Source organism: Hyperoodon ampullatus (assembly GCF_949752795.1).
Source record: "Hyperoodon ampullatus genome assembly, chromosome: 19".
Taxonomy (NCBI): domain Eukaryota; kingdom Metazoa; phylum Chordata; class Mammalia; order Artiodactyla; family Ziphiidae; genus Hyperoodon; species Hyperoodon ampullatus.
Genome location: NC_136932.1, coordinates 54,755,354 through 54,773,947, shown reverse-complemented (window position 1 = coordinate 54,773,947; position 18,594 = coordinate 54,755,354). Strand labels below are relative to the sequence as shown.

General features: G+C 38.6%; 1 protein-coding gene across 1 annotated transcript in view; it reads left to right on the top strand.

Moving 5' to 3' along the window:
• Positions 1-278: 278 nt before the first annotated feature.
• GDPD1 (glycerophosphodiester phosphodiesterase domain containing 1) overlaps positions 279-18,594 on the top strand; it is a gene marked incomplete at both ends in the record, with an annotated part of 41,199 nt that continues 22,883 nt past the window's right edge. The window contains 2 exons of the mRNA XM_079725288.1: positions 279-420; positions 11,365-11,407. Of these exons, the coding sequence (XP_079581414.1) occupies positions 279-420; positions 11,365-11,407 (185 nt within the window). The remainder of the gene's footprint in view (positions 421-11,364; positions 11,408-18,594) is intronic.

Sequence of the window (18,594 nt, the reverse complement as noted above, 5' to 3'; positions counted from 1 at the left end):
ACCACAAAGCTAGGTGACAAAAGCCGGCTCCGGGACCTTCGCCGGCCCCTACCCTGCAGCCTGAGCGCGCCTGCGTGTCGGAGCCCCTTTGTTGCTTGGCTGCCAGAGTCCGGTTGCGCCTGCGCGTTGGACCGGCGCCGGCAAGTGCGGTGCACCACTGGCACCGGCTGGGGGCGAGCAGACTCCTCAGCAGCTGCCGCCGCCGCTGCAGCCGTTGCGACCGTCTCAGCGGAGTTCAGAGGGCCAGGCGGTGGGAGACTTCCCACAGGGTGGCTGAGATGTCGTCCACCGCGGCTTTTTACCTTCTCTCCACCCTGGGAGGGTACTTGGTGACTTCCTTCTTGTTGCTCAAATACCCGACCTTGCTGCACCAGAGAAAGAAGCAACGATTCCTCAGTAAACACATCTCTCACCGCGGAGGTGAGAGGGGTCCCCAGAACCAGGTGGCGGAGGTGGGGGAGGCTCCCCCGCCCTTGCTCCACCACGACTAGAGCTGAGGGTCCTCCGCTTTAAAAGGCAGGCGGGTGGAAATACGTGAGAGTTTGAGGAAGGATGGGCGTGTGTGGATAGAGGGCTCCCCCGGAGGTGAAGGCAGTGTGGAGGGGAGGTCGCCTGAAGGAAGGAAAGGGGTCTTGAGACAGAGCCAAGGTGGGGACCTCTCGCGTGCAGCGATGTCAGGGGTTCTCAGAAGGAGGAAGGACCAGGGTGAGAATGAAGGGTAGATGGAGGTTTCTCGGAGGAGGGAAGGATGATCGCAAGGTGCCTTCCTAGCAGTGAGGCACAAGTGGGGAGCACCGGGCCGAGCCGGGGTACCCCGCAGGGGGGAACCGGGAACAGACTTGTTCCGAGACAGCCAGTGGCTGAGCTTGTGGGAAGATGGGGCGAACTGCTTCCAGGGCTGAGGAACTGCGTGAACCTGGAGCGTGGTGCAGCCTGGGCATCTGCAGTCCCTGGGGACCGCTCCCAATTCACCCCTCCATCCCCCCATTCTAAGCATGATAATTGAGAAGAGGGGGAAACCGAGTCCCTGAGCCGCGGACACGTCCCAAGGTCACAGTTATAGCTTGGGCTGGACCGGGACAGAAACTGGAGCGTCCTGGTTCCCAAGGCTGCAAACCTCGCACCTTTCTTTTTTTTCCAACCCTACCTTGCACCCCAGCAGTGACCGGTGGATTTCCAAAGACAAAAAGATGACAGGACTGTATTGTTTGACGGAAACAAAGAAGTTTCTTTTGGAAGAGTGTCTTGCCAAAAGGAACGGAGCTGAACCCTCTCATTTCCCAGACAGCAGGCCAAATCTTTGCCTCTTCATTGTTGTGCAATAATGTCTTTATTTCATTTCAAGCATGATGTATAAAATGTTGTGAGATTGGATTATTTCAGTCAATTTTAGCTTGTTCTTTAGAGATGAATGTTAAACTAGGTTAAAATTGCTTGGAATTTACAGTCTAATACTTGAAATGGTAAAATTCTAGTTTACAGTCTAAAATTTGATTTAGTACCATGACCCCTTTGCTAACAGGAATTGGCCAGGAATAAGGGTTTTTTGGGGTTTTTTAATTTAATGAATTTATTTAGTGGCTGCGTTGGGTCTTTGTTGCTGCCCGCGGGCTTTCTCTAGTTGTGGCAAGCGGGGAGCTACGCTTCGTCACGGTGCACGGGGTTCTCATTGCGGTGGCTTCTCTTGTTGCGGACCACGGGCTCTAGGTGCGCGGGCTTCAGTAGTTGTGGCACATGAGCTCTAGAGCGCAGGCTCAGTAGTTGTGGCACACAGGCTTAGTTGCTCCGCAGCATGTGGGATCTTCCCGGACCAGGGCTCGAACCCGTGTCCCCTGCATTGGCAGACGGATTCTTAACCACTGCGCCACCAGGGAAGTCCCAGGAATAAGCTTTTAAATATCACAGAAGTACATTAGCATGCTTCTGTAAAATCTGTATAATTTTTATCAGTTACACGTAGTACTAAAGAGTGACTTCAACGGTTATGCTAGTCTCCTACTCATGAAAAGTGTGAAAGGTTTTAAGGGATCTATCACCAGCTAAATGCCAAGTTATTTCTTATTTGGTTTACCTGTATTTTAATAGATACAAAGTTAAATTGTAGGATGACATATGACTACTAATGTGCCTTCAACCACTACAGCCAAAAAAGCAACTTTTAGTGTTTGAGTTGTTGCCACAGAAGTATTTTCGATGGTAGTAGTCCTACTCTGGAGATAGTCAGTACCTTCTGCAGTTGTGTTTACTGATTTAAAAAAAAGAAAAGTGTGCTTACTAAAAACCCAAAACAAAACTAGGTCCTCTAAAAAGCTATCTAAACGGTCGTTATGGGTGATCTAGATTTTATTTTAGAAGAAATAATCTTAACTCTGTAGGCTTGAAATACGTTTACAGTCCTAAATCACTGTAGTAAATTCCTGTGTGTTAGTGCTTAATATGCTTTTGTTGAGTATGTATGCCAAATAATACAGTTGAATCCAGGATGACAGAGGATATATTTACTAAAAAACACTTTGTAACTCAAGATACTACATTTCTGGAAAATAATAGACTAGGAAGCAGTCAGCTTCTGCTTGCTTTTTATTTTGTCTTGGACACTGATAACAGCAATCAGTGTTATCTGTGCAAACTTTTCCATGCATGTCACTAACATTTGGGCTAATTCTCTTATTGCCCTACCTGCAGATACGTGATATTTCATGAAAACCAGATGTATGATCATTCCAAGATTGAAACATTGATCATTATATATGTATAAACTATATACATCTGAATTGCTTTAACTTAAAACTCTTAATGTGTACTATATTATGTCTGCTATGAAAGCACTATCACCTGAGTCAGATTCTGGACCTATCACTAGTTAACCTTGGGAATAAGCCTTGGTTTTAGTTTCCTTATCTATAAATGGAGACCATTTACCTTGCTTCTCTTTGGGTTATTATGAGGATTAGGTGTACAGAAAGCACTCTGAACACTGTAAAATTGTTTAGAAATATAAGCATGGATACAGGGGGTCACATTTGTATTTTGCAATAGGACTTTGAGTTGAGTGAGAAAAAATGAGATCACCCTATACTTAATGTTTTAGTTTTAATGAACACTTTTGCCTTTTACTGATTGATTGTCCTTGAAAGTAGAAAATACTCTGTTTTAAAAATTAAGTGGTGTAGGCCTGCTTTGTTCTTACCTCATTAAAGCATACATTGTATTACATTATATTGTAATAGGATATCTGCTTCCCTTATTAGACTATGAGTTCCTCAAGGGCAGATTTTAGATTTTATTAATGCTTGTGTCTCTAGCCTCTAGTACAGATCCTAACATACACTTAAAATAATAGCTTACTGTCTGCTAATTATCTATTGTGTGCTAGATACTTTCCATGTCTTTCCTTATCTACTTGACCAAAGAACACTTTTTGTAACTACAATGTATTGATGAAATACCAATAGGACCAAAGATGTGCCCTTTGGGTTAAATCGAGAGCAAAGGCTATTTTTATAATTTCTCTATGAAATTATGAATTTTATTAATATTTTTACAATTGCATAAGTACATATTCATTGTAGAAAACTTGGGAAATATAGAAATGAAAAAAGAAAAAATAGTTCCTAAAACTCACCATCCAGACATAATTTCTGTTAACATTTTGAAGTATGTCTTTTTTTTTAATATTTATTTTTATTTATTTATTTGGCTGTCGGGTCTTAGCTGCCGTACATGGGATCTTCGTTGCCGTATGTGGGATCTTTTAGATGTGGCATGTGAACTCTTAGTTGTGGCATGGGCGATCTAGTTCCCTGACCAGAGATTGAACCCGGGCGCACTGCACTGGGAGTGTGGAGTCTTAGCTACTGGACCACTAGGGCAGTCCCCTGAAGTGTATCCTTTAAGTACGTATTTTACTACATTTGGAATCATTCCATATATACACGTATTTCAGATGCCCACTGAGTTAACTAGAGTTAGGATAGCAGGGAAGTAACTTTTTCATACTCCCTAAGCAATCTCAATGGGCCAATTGAATTAAGCAACAGGCTTTAAAAAAAGAGATCATTTATTAGGGTTCGGTGGCCAAAGAATTAAAAAAAAATCATCAACTGATAAAATCCTCACCTTACCTTTTAATCTTTCACCCTTGGTTGCAAGGCAAAGTATTGCCACAATCTGGGCATTTTGCCAGATTGATTTCAGAGGTGATAAGTTTGAGGGTAAATATTGCTCATGGACACTGGCTCCTTCTGAGTCCTAAACTTTGTTTGCTCAAAGAGGAAATTGAGGCATCAGTTTGAGTCTCAGAGTGTCAATGGAAGTATTTTGGTTTTGGTTTTGTATGAGTGTGTAAAGGGAGGGTAAACGCAGGGGTCATCTATATTTCCCTGTATTTAAAAAAAATTATACATATTACAAACTTAGAAAAATTAAATATCGTTATAGAAAAAGTTGAAAGTATGACAAGATAGCAAAAACCACTTATTGAAAAGAGCACACATATGGTGGTTAGTTGGTAAATGCTGCCGCTGTATCAATATACACTTTGAATATCATCCCTCTATGCTGTTGATGTGTTTAATTTGGCTTTCACCATATGAATCTTAACAAGTAATTTGTGGGTATTATCATTGTGGGATTTATCTTCAAGCTTTACAAACAAGTATAAGAATATGGAAATAAGGACCAATATGAGTAACTTATCTGTAAAACTGAAATAAGGAGATATATGAATGGCAGCATAGAAGCTGCAGCATAGTTAGTGGTAAAAAGGGTGGGATCTGAAGTCATACTGCTTATGCTTGAAATTCAGTTCCCCTTGTTGGCTGTGTGATCTTACCCAATTTTATTTCCGGAGATGCCAGAAATCTTGCCATGGTTGTGGGCATTTTAATGAAATAATATATAGAGTGCTAAGCACAGTATCTAGCTTCTATTAATTATTAATATCTTGACCACCTTTTCAATATTCTATTTTATTTAGTACTGGCTATTAATTTCATAAACTTATAAAGTAGATCAAAGATCTTAATAATGTTTGCATGCTTAAGCTCTTAGGTTTAAATGAATTACAAATAAAATTAATATGGAAAGGAGACATAAAAGACAAACAGGTAGACTTTAAATATTAGTAGTAAAAATTATATTTTTATATAATTTATAATGAAATTTATATAATGTTTTATATTATAAATTTTATAATATTATAATATTATAAATGTTTTATATTAAATTTATATAATATAATGAAATTTATTTCAGATTTCTGAATCTCTATTTTATATTTTTCCTAACTCCTTTCCCTCAAAACAAAAAGAGCAAACTATAAGTAACTTTTGAACTTTTTATTATGGCACATTTTAATCGTATACAAAAGTAGTAAGACTCTATCACTCAGATACAATTATCAACTCACGCCCAATGTTGTTTCATCTGTATTCCTGTCCATTCTTCTCACCTGTATTATTTTGAAACAAATATCATATTGTTTCAAACTTAATAAATATTTGTTGAACACTGTTTTGTGGAATATTCTGACACATGTGTATTACAAAGCCCTTGCTATTGAAATTTGAGAAGGCTTACTTTCCCATCCCAACTTTGGAACCAACTTAGAAATAAAATGCATGCATCAGAAAGACAGAGGTATGGGACTTCCCTGGCAGTCCAGTGGTTAAGACTCTGTGCTTCCACTGCAAGGGACTCGGGGAACTAAGATCCCGCATGCTGCGCTGAGCAGAAATTTTGTTCCTTCTGAGGGTGGGCCACTCCAAATTAAGGGGACCATGAAGGGCTGAGTCACAGATGGACGGACAGCTCTTTCTCCACGTCGCTTCTTCTCCCATGGGGAGGAGTATATGAGGGAATAAAGAAGGGTTAAAAGTGTTCCTTCCATTCTGTTCCCTCCTTGCGGACTAGAGTGGAATTTTCCTTCACTAGGTGGGAACAGGTAGCTGGGGATAGATGTTCCTCTCAATACTTGCCTTCAAAAAGCCTTCTCAGGGTTTAGGTGGTGTACCGGAACATAAAAAACATAGGACTTAGAAATAAAGGCTTTTTGAACAAACATTTAGGCATAGCATACATGTGGTAGCACTAACCTTAAGTGTGCAGCTTAATATCCCTTTTAATATATGTGTACATCCAGGTAGTCATTTACTCAGATCAAGATATAGAACATTTCTAGAATCCCATAAGATTCCCTTGGTTCCCTTCCCAGGCTATCCTTCTCCATCCCCAGAGGTGACCACTCCTCTGACTTTTCTGATCATTGATTTTTTTAAATTTATTTATTTTATTTATTTTATTTTTGGCTGAGTTGGGTCTTGGTTGCTGTGCGCAGGCTTTCTCTAGTTGCGGTGAATGGGGGCTGCTCTCCCTTGTATTGCCCAGGCTTCTCATTGTGGTGGCTTCTTTTGTTGCGGAGCGCGGGCTTCAGTAGTTGCGGCACGCGGGCTCTAGAGCGCAGGCTCAGTAGTTGTGGTACACGGGTTCAGTTGCTCCACGGCATGTGGGATCTTCCCGGACCAGGGCTCAAACCCATATCCCCTGCATTGGCAGGCAGATTGTTAACCACTGAGCCACCAGGGAAGCCCTGATCATTGATTATTTAAGACAGTGGTTTTCAAAGTGTGGTCTGTGGACTCCTAGGAGTCCCCAAGACCTTTCATGGGTCTACAAGGTCAAAATTATTTTCATAAGACATTACTTACCTTTTTCACCTTGTTGACATTTGCACTGATGGTGCAAAAGTAGTACTCGGTAAAACTGCTGTTGCTTTAGCACAAATGAAAATACTGGTACCAAATGTACTAGTAGCCATTGTATTCCTCACCATCATGCACTCACATTTTTTTTTAAAAAGGCAGTTTCATTTAAGAATATCTTTGATGTATTAGAAAAATTATTAATTTTATTAAAGTTCAATCCTTGAGTACATATAAGTTTTAATATTCTGTGTGACAAAATTGGGAATACACAAAAATCACTTTTGCTGCATACCAAAGTAGGAAGATGATTGTCTTGAGGAAAAGCACTTGTGCAGTTGCTTGAATTCTGAGCTGAATTAGCCTTTATTGTTTTCCACAGAACACCATTTTTACTTAAAAAACTGACTGATGAACTGGTTATTCAGCCTTGAGTATTCAGCAGATATGTTCTTGAAAATTAATAAAGTGAGTCTGTCATTAGAAGAAAAATAATCTAGCTGCCTTCTATTAAAGCAATGACAATGATTAAATTTGAGCTTTCAAGCAAAAATTAGACTTCTGAAAAACTTGTATCATCCACTGTGAGCTTGGTAGCTTTCCAATTTTTAAAGATTTTCCTGATGATATCAGGTATTAACAAATGTGATTTTAAAAAAATATTGTCTAATGAAATGTGTCAGTATTTAGAAGATCAGCATAATTCAGTGAATCAGTATTTTCCAAAAAACCATGCATGGGTGAAAGATCCATTCAAAGTTCAAGATGGGCTAATCGATTTTCATGTAGTAGAGCATGAAGAGGTCATTAATACGGTTCAGATTCCACATTACAACTAACTTTTAAGAATCTGCCATTTGTTGAATTTTGGTGCAGTATCACAGAAGAATCTTTCTTTTCCAACTATCTGTGTGAAGGTTGATATGTACATATGAAGCAGATATGAGAATCTAGCTGCCTTCTATTAAGCCAGACATTAAAGAGATTTGCAAAAGCGTAAAGCAATGCCACTCTTAGTGTCAAATATTTTTGTCAGATCGTTATTTTTCATAAAATGTTATGTTAACATGCAATGGATTTATTATTGTTATTTTCAAAGTTTTAAAATTTAGAAGTCAAGGGCTTCCCTGGTGGTGCAGTGGTTGAGAATCTGCCTGCTGATGCAGGGGACACGGGTTCGAGCCCTGGTCTAGGAGGATCCCACATGCCGCAGAGTGGCTTGGGCCCGTGAGCCACAACTACTGAGCCTGCGCGTCTGGAGCCTGTGCTCCACAACAAGAAAGGCTGTGATAGTGAGAGGCCCGCGCACCGCGATGAAGAGTGGCCCCCGCTTGCCACAACTAGAGAAAGCCCTCGCACAGAAACGAAGACCCAACACAGCAAAAAAAAAAAAAAAAATTAATTAAAAAAAAAACTTAGAAGTCAATTTCTAATATGTAATTATTAATGGATATAACCCACATAATCAAAAGCTCTTTGAGGGACTTCCCTGGTGGCGCAGTGGCTAAGAATCCTCCTGCCAGTGCTGGGGACATGGGTTCGAGCCCTGGTCCGGGAAGATCCCACATGCTGCAGAGCAACTAAGCCCTTGCGCCACAACTACCGAAGCCTGCGCGCCTAGAGCCCATGCTCTGCCACAAGACAAGCCACCACAATGAGAAGCCCGCACGTCGCAATGAAGAGTAGCCCCTGCTTGCCACATCTAGACAAAGCCCTCGTGCAGCAACGAAGACCCAACGCAGCCAAAAATAAATAAATTAGTTAATTAATTTTAAAAAATATGCTTAAAAAAAAAAGCTCTTTGAGGTACTCAGTAAGAGTCCTGAGACCAAAATGGTTAGGAACTGCTAGTTTAAGGCATTGACTCTTGACTGTAATAAGAATCATTGTAATCTGAAGTAATTTTTTTAAAAAGTGCTTCACAGAGGAGTTGAGAAGTGAATTTTTCTCCCCCACTGCACGCGGCTTGTAAGATCTTAGTTCCGTGCCCTCAGCAGTGAAAACACAGAGTCTTAACCACTGGACTGCCAGGGAATTCCCAAACGGATTGTTCATTGTACCAAAAAGCAAGGAAATTAAAAGGACACAGAGGTCAGCTTGAAGGAGCTAATGATGTTGACTTTGATTACTTGGTGAAAGTGGTGTCTGCCAGACTTTTCCGTTGTGAAGTTACTCTTTTTCTCTTTGTAGTTAGTAAGTATTTTTGTAGGAAAGTACTTTGAAACCACATAAACACTCCATTCCTTATCAAACTTTTGGTCCATTTATTAAAATGGATTCAGAATATCCTATTTTGTTTAATGGTTTAAAGTTTGTTACTATCATTATTTTGATGCTAACATTGTCTCAGGTTTGGCCAGTGAGAGCTCCTTCAAACTGGCTTCTGTGTCCTGTTAACTTCCTTGCTTTTTGGTACAACAGTCAGTAGTTTAACCTAATCTACAAGTAACCATTTTAGCACTCTTTTCTTTTTGGTAGTATTCTAGAGTGCTTTGTTCTTGAATATTGATGACCTGTTTATAACGTATTTCCTTAGTTTTTGACTAAAACAAGCACTGACTGGACTTTTAAAAGTCATTTAATGTCAAAAGAGCACTTACTTTTGAAAAAACTTTAATCTCCATATTTGCTTCATCTGTTTTCTATTGTGCATTAACTCTAGTAATTAAAGTGAACCTAAAGTCAAAGTAGTAGCTTTTTAATATATATATTTATTTATTTATTTTGGCTCCACCAGCTCTTAGTTGCGGCACGTGGGATCTTTAGTTGCAGCATACAAACTCCTTAGTTGTGGCATGCGGACTTCATAGTTGCAGCATGTGGACTCTTAGTTGCAGCATGCATGCGGGATCTAGTTCCCTGACCAGGGATCAAACCTGGGCCCCCTGCATTGGGAGTGCGGAGTTTTACCCACTGGACCACCAGGGAAGTCCCCAAAGTAGCTTGTTTCACATAGGTATCCCTTTCTCTCTGCTAAACTGATGGAATTTTTAGAACATTAGGTTAATATATTCATTTCTTCATACCTTGTGTTTCTATTGATTATTAATTAGGTTGCCATAAAAATGCAATCTAACAATATAAAAGAAGAAAACTTTAATACTCTTGCAAATATGTTCAGATGTTATTGTATGTAAGACATTTTAATTCTATTATTTGAACAGCACCTTAAACTTGAATTGCCTCTTTTGTTAAGAAGAAATTGTCGGGCTTCCCTGGTGGTGCAGTGACTGAGATTCTGCCTGCCAATGCAGGGGACAGGGGTTCGAGCCCTGGTCTGGGAGGATCCCACATGCCGTGGAGCAACTAAGCCCGTGAGCCACAACTACTGAGCCTGCGTGTCTAGAGCCTGTGCTCCATAACAAGAGAAGCCACAACAATGAGAAGCCCGCGCACCGCGATGAAGAGTAGACCCCGCTCACTGCAACTGGAGAAAGCCTGGGCACAGAAACGAAGACCCAACACAGCCAAAAATAAATAAATAAATAAATAAATAAATAAATAAATTTATTTATTTAAAAAAATAAAAGAAAGAAATTGTCTCTTTTTCCAAGTATTTAGAAAAGCATTTCCAAAGTATTTTTCCTGTGCATTCCATTAATTATTGGGTTGGCTATTGTCTGTTTTTCCAAGTATTTAGAAAAGTATTTCCAAAGTATTTTTCCTGTGCATTCCATTAGTTATTGGGTTGGCCAAAAAGTTCGTTTGGGTTTTTCTTCTCTTTTGTTTTTTTTTTTTTTTTTTTTTTTGCGATACACGGGCCTCCCACTGCTGCGGCCTCCCCTGCTGCGGAGCACAGGCTCCGGACATGCAGGCCCAGCGGCCATGGCTCACGGGCCCAGCCGCTCCGCAGCATGTGGGATCCTCCCGGACCGGGGCACGAACCCACGTCCCCTGCACCGGCAGGCAGACTCCCAACCACTGCACCACCAGGGAAGCCCCTCTTTTGTTTTTTTAAAAAACATTTATTTAGGCTGCTCCAGGTCTTAGTTGCATCATGTTAGCTCTTAGTTGTGGCATGCATGTAGGATCTAGTTCCCTGACCAGGGATTGAACCCAGGCCCCCTGCATTGGAAGTATGGAGTCTTAGCCACTGGACCACCAGGGAAGTCCCTCCTCATTCTTATAGATAGGGAAGCTCAGCCATAGAAAGGTGAGACAAGTATCAAACAGACTTGAGAGCAGAGATCCTAACTCCAGAGCCCCACCCTCAACTACTACACTATACTACCCTCAGCCAAGATGATTAAAACAGTCACTTCTTTTAAGTAGTTAATGGGAAAGGGAGGAAAGAGATGGGTAAACACTTTATGCTATAAATATGATAAATGCCTTAGTAGAGAGATGCATGAGAGACCGTGGGGACCCAGAGGAGAGACACTTTAACTCTGAGGAGGTGTATATGTGCAAGTCCTCCTCTGTCTTTTCTATTATAGCTTAAAAATCATGTTTAGGTTCTTGTAACCCTCCTGCGTTGCTGTGGCTGTGTTTGATCTTTGATTCTTCTTGGTGCAGCTAAAAACAATTCAAAATACCACTACATTCTTTAAAACACTTGTAATGTCTACATAATATATAAACATCATGATTCATTTGATGTATCTTTTTTTAGGTGAATTTCTGGAAAAATGTTCAAATTAGCTTCAATTTAATGTTTTCACAGGTGCTGGAGAAAATTTGGAGAATACAATGGCAGCCTTTCAGCAGTAAGTATATAAAAAGGTATTCTTTTCTTTTACAGTTTATCTTTAAAGTGATGATGATTCACCAAGTGAGGATAGTACACATGTAGCAGCCACTTGTGGTAGTTGTTTCTATTTTATTAAAATGGCTTTTTTTTTTTTTTTAGTTAGTCTGAAGTGTTACAAAGAGTGTTTGGCTTCTGCATAACTGAAAAACTAGATCAGAGTTTTGGGTAATCAAAAGATACTATAGTTCCAAAGCTGAAAGAAGACATTTGTAACAAGGCACATACTGTGTGTAATGCTAATTAGCCTCAGAGAGAAAGAGAAAAGGAGAAAATGAAAACACTGTTACATTGGCTGTTATGCGTAGGATTATGTGTCTACTCAGTAATTCTTCCACAGATCAGGTCAAGCTGTCATCTGGTCTTTCTTCTTTGAAGCCTTAGGAGTGTTGATCATATTTTTTAAAATAAGGTAAAAAATTTTTTCAATTTTTAGATTATTCACATTTCATATAGATGTCTTTTAGAGCACCTCACAGAGAAGCAGCAGGAGACACAGGAATGAAAGCTGATTGATACCTTGTTCTTTGTCTTAGAGTGAATGATTATCATCAGTCTCTGGTAATGGTGCGAACACTGTTTTCTGTTCCCTGAAAAATAAGACGGGGAATGTGATAAGTTAACTCCCATGAAAAACATTACTATCCATATTTAGTAAGAAAAATATTTTCTTATGTAATTTTTGAGCCATTTTATGTATATAGTTGGGGCCAATAAATCAGGATAATTTGGCTTAAGTTTTTGTTCTGCTTCTCATCATTCAAAGACACTTTAGACATTATTTTTCCTGTTATCAGGTCCCAAGGTACTGCTTTTCCATAGTCTAGTTTCGTCTAAATCCTATCCTCCTATATTTGTCATTGCTTACTCTTTTTTTTTCTATAATACGATGCTTTTGACTGTAATCTCAAGTCTCTTACAGCTCTAAAATGCAAAATCTTTCCTCCTGTCACTGACTGTGAAACAGAATAATTTAATTTAAATTACTTTGTTATCTTCTCTACTGAGATTATGTAGCTAGCTCCTATAGCAAAATATATTTAACTTTATGTGAACAATTTCACTGTGATATACACACACATATGCATACCCACGCACACCCTCATTCACTATCATTTATCCAATATTTGTTGCCTGTGATGTAGTAATATATATTACTTGGGGAAAAACTGCTCATAACTTTGAGTGGATTTTAGCATTCCTTTATGTAAAAGTATATTATTTTGTAAGTTTTTCTCCATATTTTTTTTTTGCTAAATCTTTACCAAGCACCCTTATTTATGAAATTAAACTATTTCTAAGGATGGTACATTTGTATAATACATTATTTCTAAGGATGGTACCTAAATGTTTTTTATCTTTGAAGACTTTGATCCTCTGAAAAATTTTTTGATATTCAAAGAATAATTTAGATGGTTTTTACTTGCTAGATACAAAATTTCATTTCCCGTCTTCAAGCAGTTTGTTTTTATATTGTTTTGGTCAAGCAGTAACTATTGAAGAGTACTACAGTCTTCTCTATCATGTGGTAGCTTTCTGAAACTCTAGTTTTTTGGAGGTTTTTCTGGCAACTCTTCTGTATGTTATTATTAGTGTTTATTAGATATATTTATTTGTAAGGCTGTTTGCTAATTGACTTTGAAATTTATAGAAAACCTAAATCAAATAGGCTTTAATTTTAAGCTTAAATTTTGTTGTTATTGTTGTTGGTGGTGATGATTTTGTTTTTTGTTTTGTTTTATCTTATGCATCAGTGCTCTTACTTTCAATAAGTAGTTTTTTAAATTGTACTTTGTTTTCATTTATAAATATTCTATTTAACTGCTAGGACACTTAGAAAGTTTTTTTTTTTAATATGCCTACTTCATGAACAACAAGAAAAAAATTGTTTAAGCGTACTATTTTTAGGGTACTGTATACTAAAAAGATAAAGAGTTATAATACATAATTAACAAAAGACAGACACTGCTTAATTATGGTATATACTTGAAAGGATATATAGTTGAAGAAGAGATGGTAAAAAATACAATGAGCAGCTAAAACTTAGATCTTATGTATATATATGGTTAGACATATACTTCACAAAGCATGTATATTATGACATGGAGGTGAAGATGATATTAGAGAAAGTATAAATAGTTGGTGTGGGAAGCCTAGTTAAGATTAACCAGAAAATTGAAAAGATACCAGGATTAGAAGAGCTATCATTTGGTGGAGAGGAAGAAGCTATTTTTAAAATGTGAAATGTTTGAGGTTAAGATGTGATGGTATGTGGACAAGATACATCTAGAAAATTGAAAGGACCTTAAGAATGCATGGAAAATTAATTCATTATATGTTCATTACATTATAGTAGGGCTAAAGAAATAATTAGTACTGACACAGAGAAATAGTTACATCTCACAATTTATAAAAGTTCTTTAATGTGCTTTATAAAATAATTTCACAGACACCTTAAGTTATGAATGTGGCTCTTCTGGGATTCCTTGGGAGCCAGAATCTTTCCTTATTGATTTCTCAATCCCTAACATTTAGCTCTGGTGCTAATAGGTTCTCACTAATCACTTACTGAATGATATATGGAATGCGGCACTCAAGAACAAAGCAGTATATTGGGTGGTAGGATAAATTGGAAGATTGGGATTGACATATATACACTATTGATACTATGTATAAAATAGATAACTAATGAGAACCTACTGTATAGCACAGGGAACTCTACTCAGTGCTCTGTGGTGACCTAAATGGGAAGCAAATCCAAAAAAGAGGGGACATATGTATACGTATAGCTGATTCACTTTGCTGTACAGTATAAACTAACACAATATTGTGAAGCAAGTAAACTCCAATAAAAAAAAAGCAGAATTTTAACAGAAGACAGAGACAGAATCCCGTTCATAATAAACATGGAACAAAAAACTAAGGAATTGTACTACAAAGATACACACACACACACACACACACACACACACACACACACAGAGTCACTAAGCCCCTGAGTATGTAAAATCTGGTTCTTAAGAGCTAATAAAACTAGGTTATTAAACCAGGCTGCCTTTGTAAATACCCATAGGACAATTTGATCCCTGTGGTATTACCACGAATGCTTAGAGAAAGAAACAAATTGTATTAGCAATAGCTGCAAGTATAAGTTGGCAGACAGTCAGAGTAATTAATCAGTGACCTGATTCTCATGATAAAATTCTTTAGAATGTCTAATTAATACACTACTAATTATCTCATCTCTGAAATGGGAATAATAATACAACCTCAATGTTTTGAGGAATAAATGAGATTCAAATAAATTCTTTAACATAGAGTCTGTTTTAAGTTATGATGCATTGTTTTTGTGAAGTTTGAAGTAATTTCACTTCTTCTTTTAGAGCTAGAGTTTTTATTTCTTTTTCTGAAAATGTTGAAGCCTTGGTTCCCTAGCTTTTTTCTGTGTTTGTCATCAGCTTATCAGAAATGCAACTATACTATGCTTGGTGTTTCAATTGAAGTAGATGCATATTGTTATTTATGGAAAAATTTGAAGGCCAAAGTGATAAAAAAAAAAGTTTTCTTGTTCTGTTCTAGCTATTTGTGTATCAAATTTGAGATAATTTTATTAGAATAATTTATAAATTGTCCTAGATACACTTACTATTGTTCTAAATTTTTACTTATTAGCTTGTTAATAAGAGATAAACATACAATAAATAGAAAAAATTTTTTTATAATTCCTAAACATTTCTAAAAATATACAACATTTCAGCTAAAGGCAAACTTCATACTTAGAAAGATTTTAGGTAATATGTATAATTTTTTTTAAATACAGGAAAATATAGATAACCCCTGCTCTTACCCTCCTTTACACACTCATACAAAACCAAAACAAAAATAAAAGAAAGACATGTATGTGACCAAAAATCAGCAGTACCAACAGTACCAATTTTTATTTTTATTTTTTAGCTATATAAAGAATGTTAAAATTTTATTTTAAAACTGTTTGCTGGCTCTGTATGTCGCTTACAGTGTCTACATTTTTTTATTCTTTTTTTAAAAAAAACTAAACACAGTTTAACAATATTCAAGGAAATTTTAAAATACAGAAAAATAGTTCTATCAACCTAAAACCTATTTTTATTTGCCTATTTGTGGTTTTTTTTTAACATTTTATATTTATTTATTTATTATTTATCTTGGATGTGCTGGGTCTTAGTTGCGGCATTCAGACTCTTAGTTGCGGCAGGCATGTGGGATCTGGTTCCCTGATCGGGGATCGAACCCGGGGCCCCTTTTTTTTTTTTTTTTTTTTTTTTTGCAGTACGCGGGCCTCTCACTGTTGTGGCCTCTCCCGTTGCGGAGCACAGGCTCCAGACCCGCCGGCTCAGCGGCCATGGCACACAGGCCCAGCCTCTCCGCGGCATGTGGGATCTTCCCGGACCGGGGCACGAACCCGTGTCCCCTGCATCGGCAGGCGGACTCTCAACCACTGTGCCACCAGGGAAGCCCGAACCCGGGCCCCTTGCATTGGGAGCACGGAGTCTTACCCACTGGGCCACCAGGGAAGTCCTTATTTGCCTATTTTTGGATTTTATTTTTACACATTTATGGTTCTAGCAAGCACACAATTGGCAAACAATCTCTTTTAAAGGTGGACGTCCTTTAGAAGAGGACATGTACAGTTCACAATGATTTACGTCTTAGTAAGAATTACATTAAGGAGCCAAGTTTGTTTGTTTTCCTCTAACAACTGGTGATAACCAGAACACTGAAAGGGAAGATTGTTTAACGAGCAGTAGAGGAGCAGTATGAGCCTTTGGCACAAGGCAGCAGGTGGCCCTTGCATCTCTTGGGGTGGGATTCTGATGGGCTTGGATCATCAGAAGAGACCAAGCATGAGAAAATTCCGAAGTGGTTGGCTCCAAAGGTAAATTTTGTCAGACCCATATATATATATATATATATATATATATATATATATATATATATATATACACAGACACTTTATCAATGGGATCATATCATACCTACTTTTTTTTTTTCGTTTAGATTCAACAATGACATTCCATTGTTGGAATAACAACTTCATTGAATAAACTGAATACTTGATTCTTTGAAGTAGGGTACTTACTATGGCTATGGATTATCATTGATGAACATTTAGGTGCTAGCTGGATGATAATTAAAATTGAAAATGTTCATAGACATTGATAACCAAAATATGGCTTCATTCTGCTCATTTATTTTTATTATTTTAAATTAATTAATTTATTTTTGGCTGCATTGGGTCTTCTTTGCTGCACGCGGGCTTTCTCTAGTTGCGGCGAGCGGGGGCTACTCTTCGTTGTGGTGCACGGGCTTCTCATTGCAGTGGCTTCTCTTGTTGCAGAGCACAGGCTCTAGGTGCACAGGCTTCAGTAGTCGTGGCTCGTGGGCTCTGGAGTGCAGGCTCAGTCGTTGTGGCGCACAGGCCTAGTTGCTCCATGGCATGTGGGATCTTCCTGGACCAGGGCTCGAACCCGTGTCCCCTGCACTGGCAGGTGGATTCTTAACCACTGCACCACCAGGGAAGTCCCTCTGCTCATTTAGAAATGTGTGAATACCTGCAATATGCCCAACATCGTGAACATTGGAAAATATGGAACAGACAGATACCTTCCTCACTAGGAATTTAGTATCTAGTTGTAGAGACACGACCTTATATGAAGTCATTTCCATTTCAAATTGTTTCCACCTTATAGGAAACAATTTGAATGTATAGGAATGTATTACACAAACTGTAATTTATCTACTTTTACATTTTCTCATTCCTGCTTTCTCACTCTGCTCACCCCAGCTCCTATTCTTTCCATTCCTGAATTTTAAAAAAGTAAAAGTTTCTTTCTAAAACTCTCTCCCTGCTGCACCCATGTTTACTTTTTTTTTCATTTTGAAATGTCACTGGTGGTAATTGATACATAAAATTCTTACAAAAACAAACAAACAAACAAGGGACTTCCCTGGAGGTCCAGTGGTTAAGACTCCGCTCTTTCACTGCAGGGGGCACGGGTTTGATCCCTGGTCAGGGAACTAAGATCCTGCATGCAGCGCAGCCAAAAAACAACAAAAAAAAAACATAAAGTGCTGTGTAGGCATTTTACATATACAGAGAGCTATCTCTTTTCATTCATTAATTCAATATTTAACAAATATGTGGGACTTCCCTGGTGGAACAGTGGTTAAGAAATCTGCCTTCCAATGCAGGGGATGTGGGTTTGATCCCTGGTCGGGGAACTAAGATCCCACATGCTGCGGGGCAAGTAAGCCCTCGCGCCACAACTACTGAGCCTGCGTGCCTCAACTAGAGAGCCACATGCCACAAACTACAGAGCCCACGTGCTCTGGAGCCTGTGCACGACAACCAGAGAGAAAATCTGCATGCCACAACTAGAGAGAAGCCCACGTGCTGCAATGAAGAGCCCACGCGCTGCAAAAAAAAAAAAAAGATCCCACATGCCTCAGCGAAGACCTGACGCAGCCAAAAATAATAATTAAAAAAATATTTTAAAAAGTAAAAAAAAAAAAAATACTTATGGAGTACCCGCTGTGCCCAGCCCCATGTGTAGGCACTTGTTTACAATAGTAAACAAGCCATAGTCCACGAACCCTTTCGTCAAAGAGCACCTGTCTAATTGGGCAAGTAGGGGAAGATAAGTAGATGTATTCAAGACAGTATGGTAAGTACTCTGACACAGTAAACACAGGTGCTACAGGAAGTCCTGGCAATTTGGCAAATAACTGGTAGATAGGCTACAAAATCCAGCCTGGGGTCAGGGGATTTAGGGAAGGTATCCTGAAGTGGTAGTTTTTAAGCTTACACCTGAAAGATGAATAAGAGTTAGCAGATAAGGGGAAGAAGAAAGACTTTTTAAAAAACTGCTGTTGTAGTATGTGTAATATACATTCAGTAATATGCACAAATCTTAAGTGCACAGCCCAAAGAATTTTAATATATGTATACACCTTTGTGACCACCACCCAGATGAAAACATACAACGTTTCTAGCACCCCTGAAGGCACCCTTGTGACCTTTCCCAGCCTGTACTCCTTTCCCCTAGATAACCATTATTTTAGTTTCTATTACAATAGATTGATTTTGTCTGTTCCTGATAACATAAA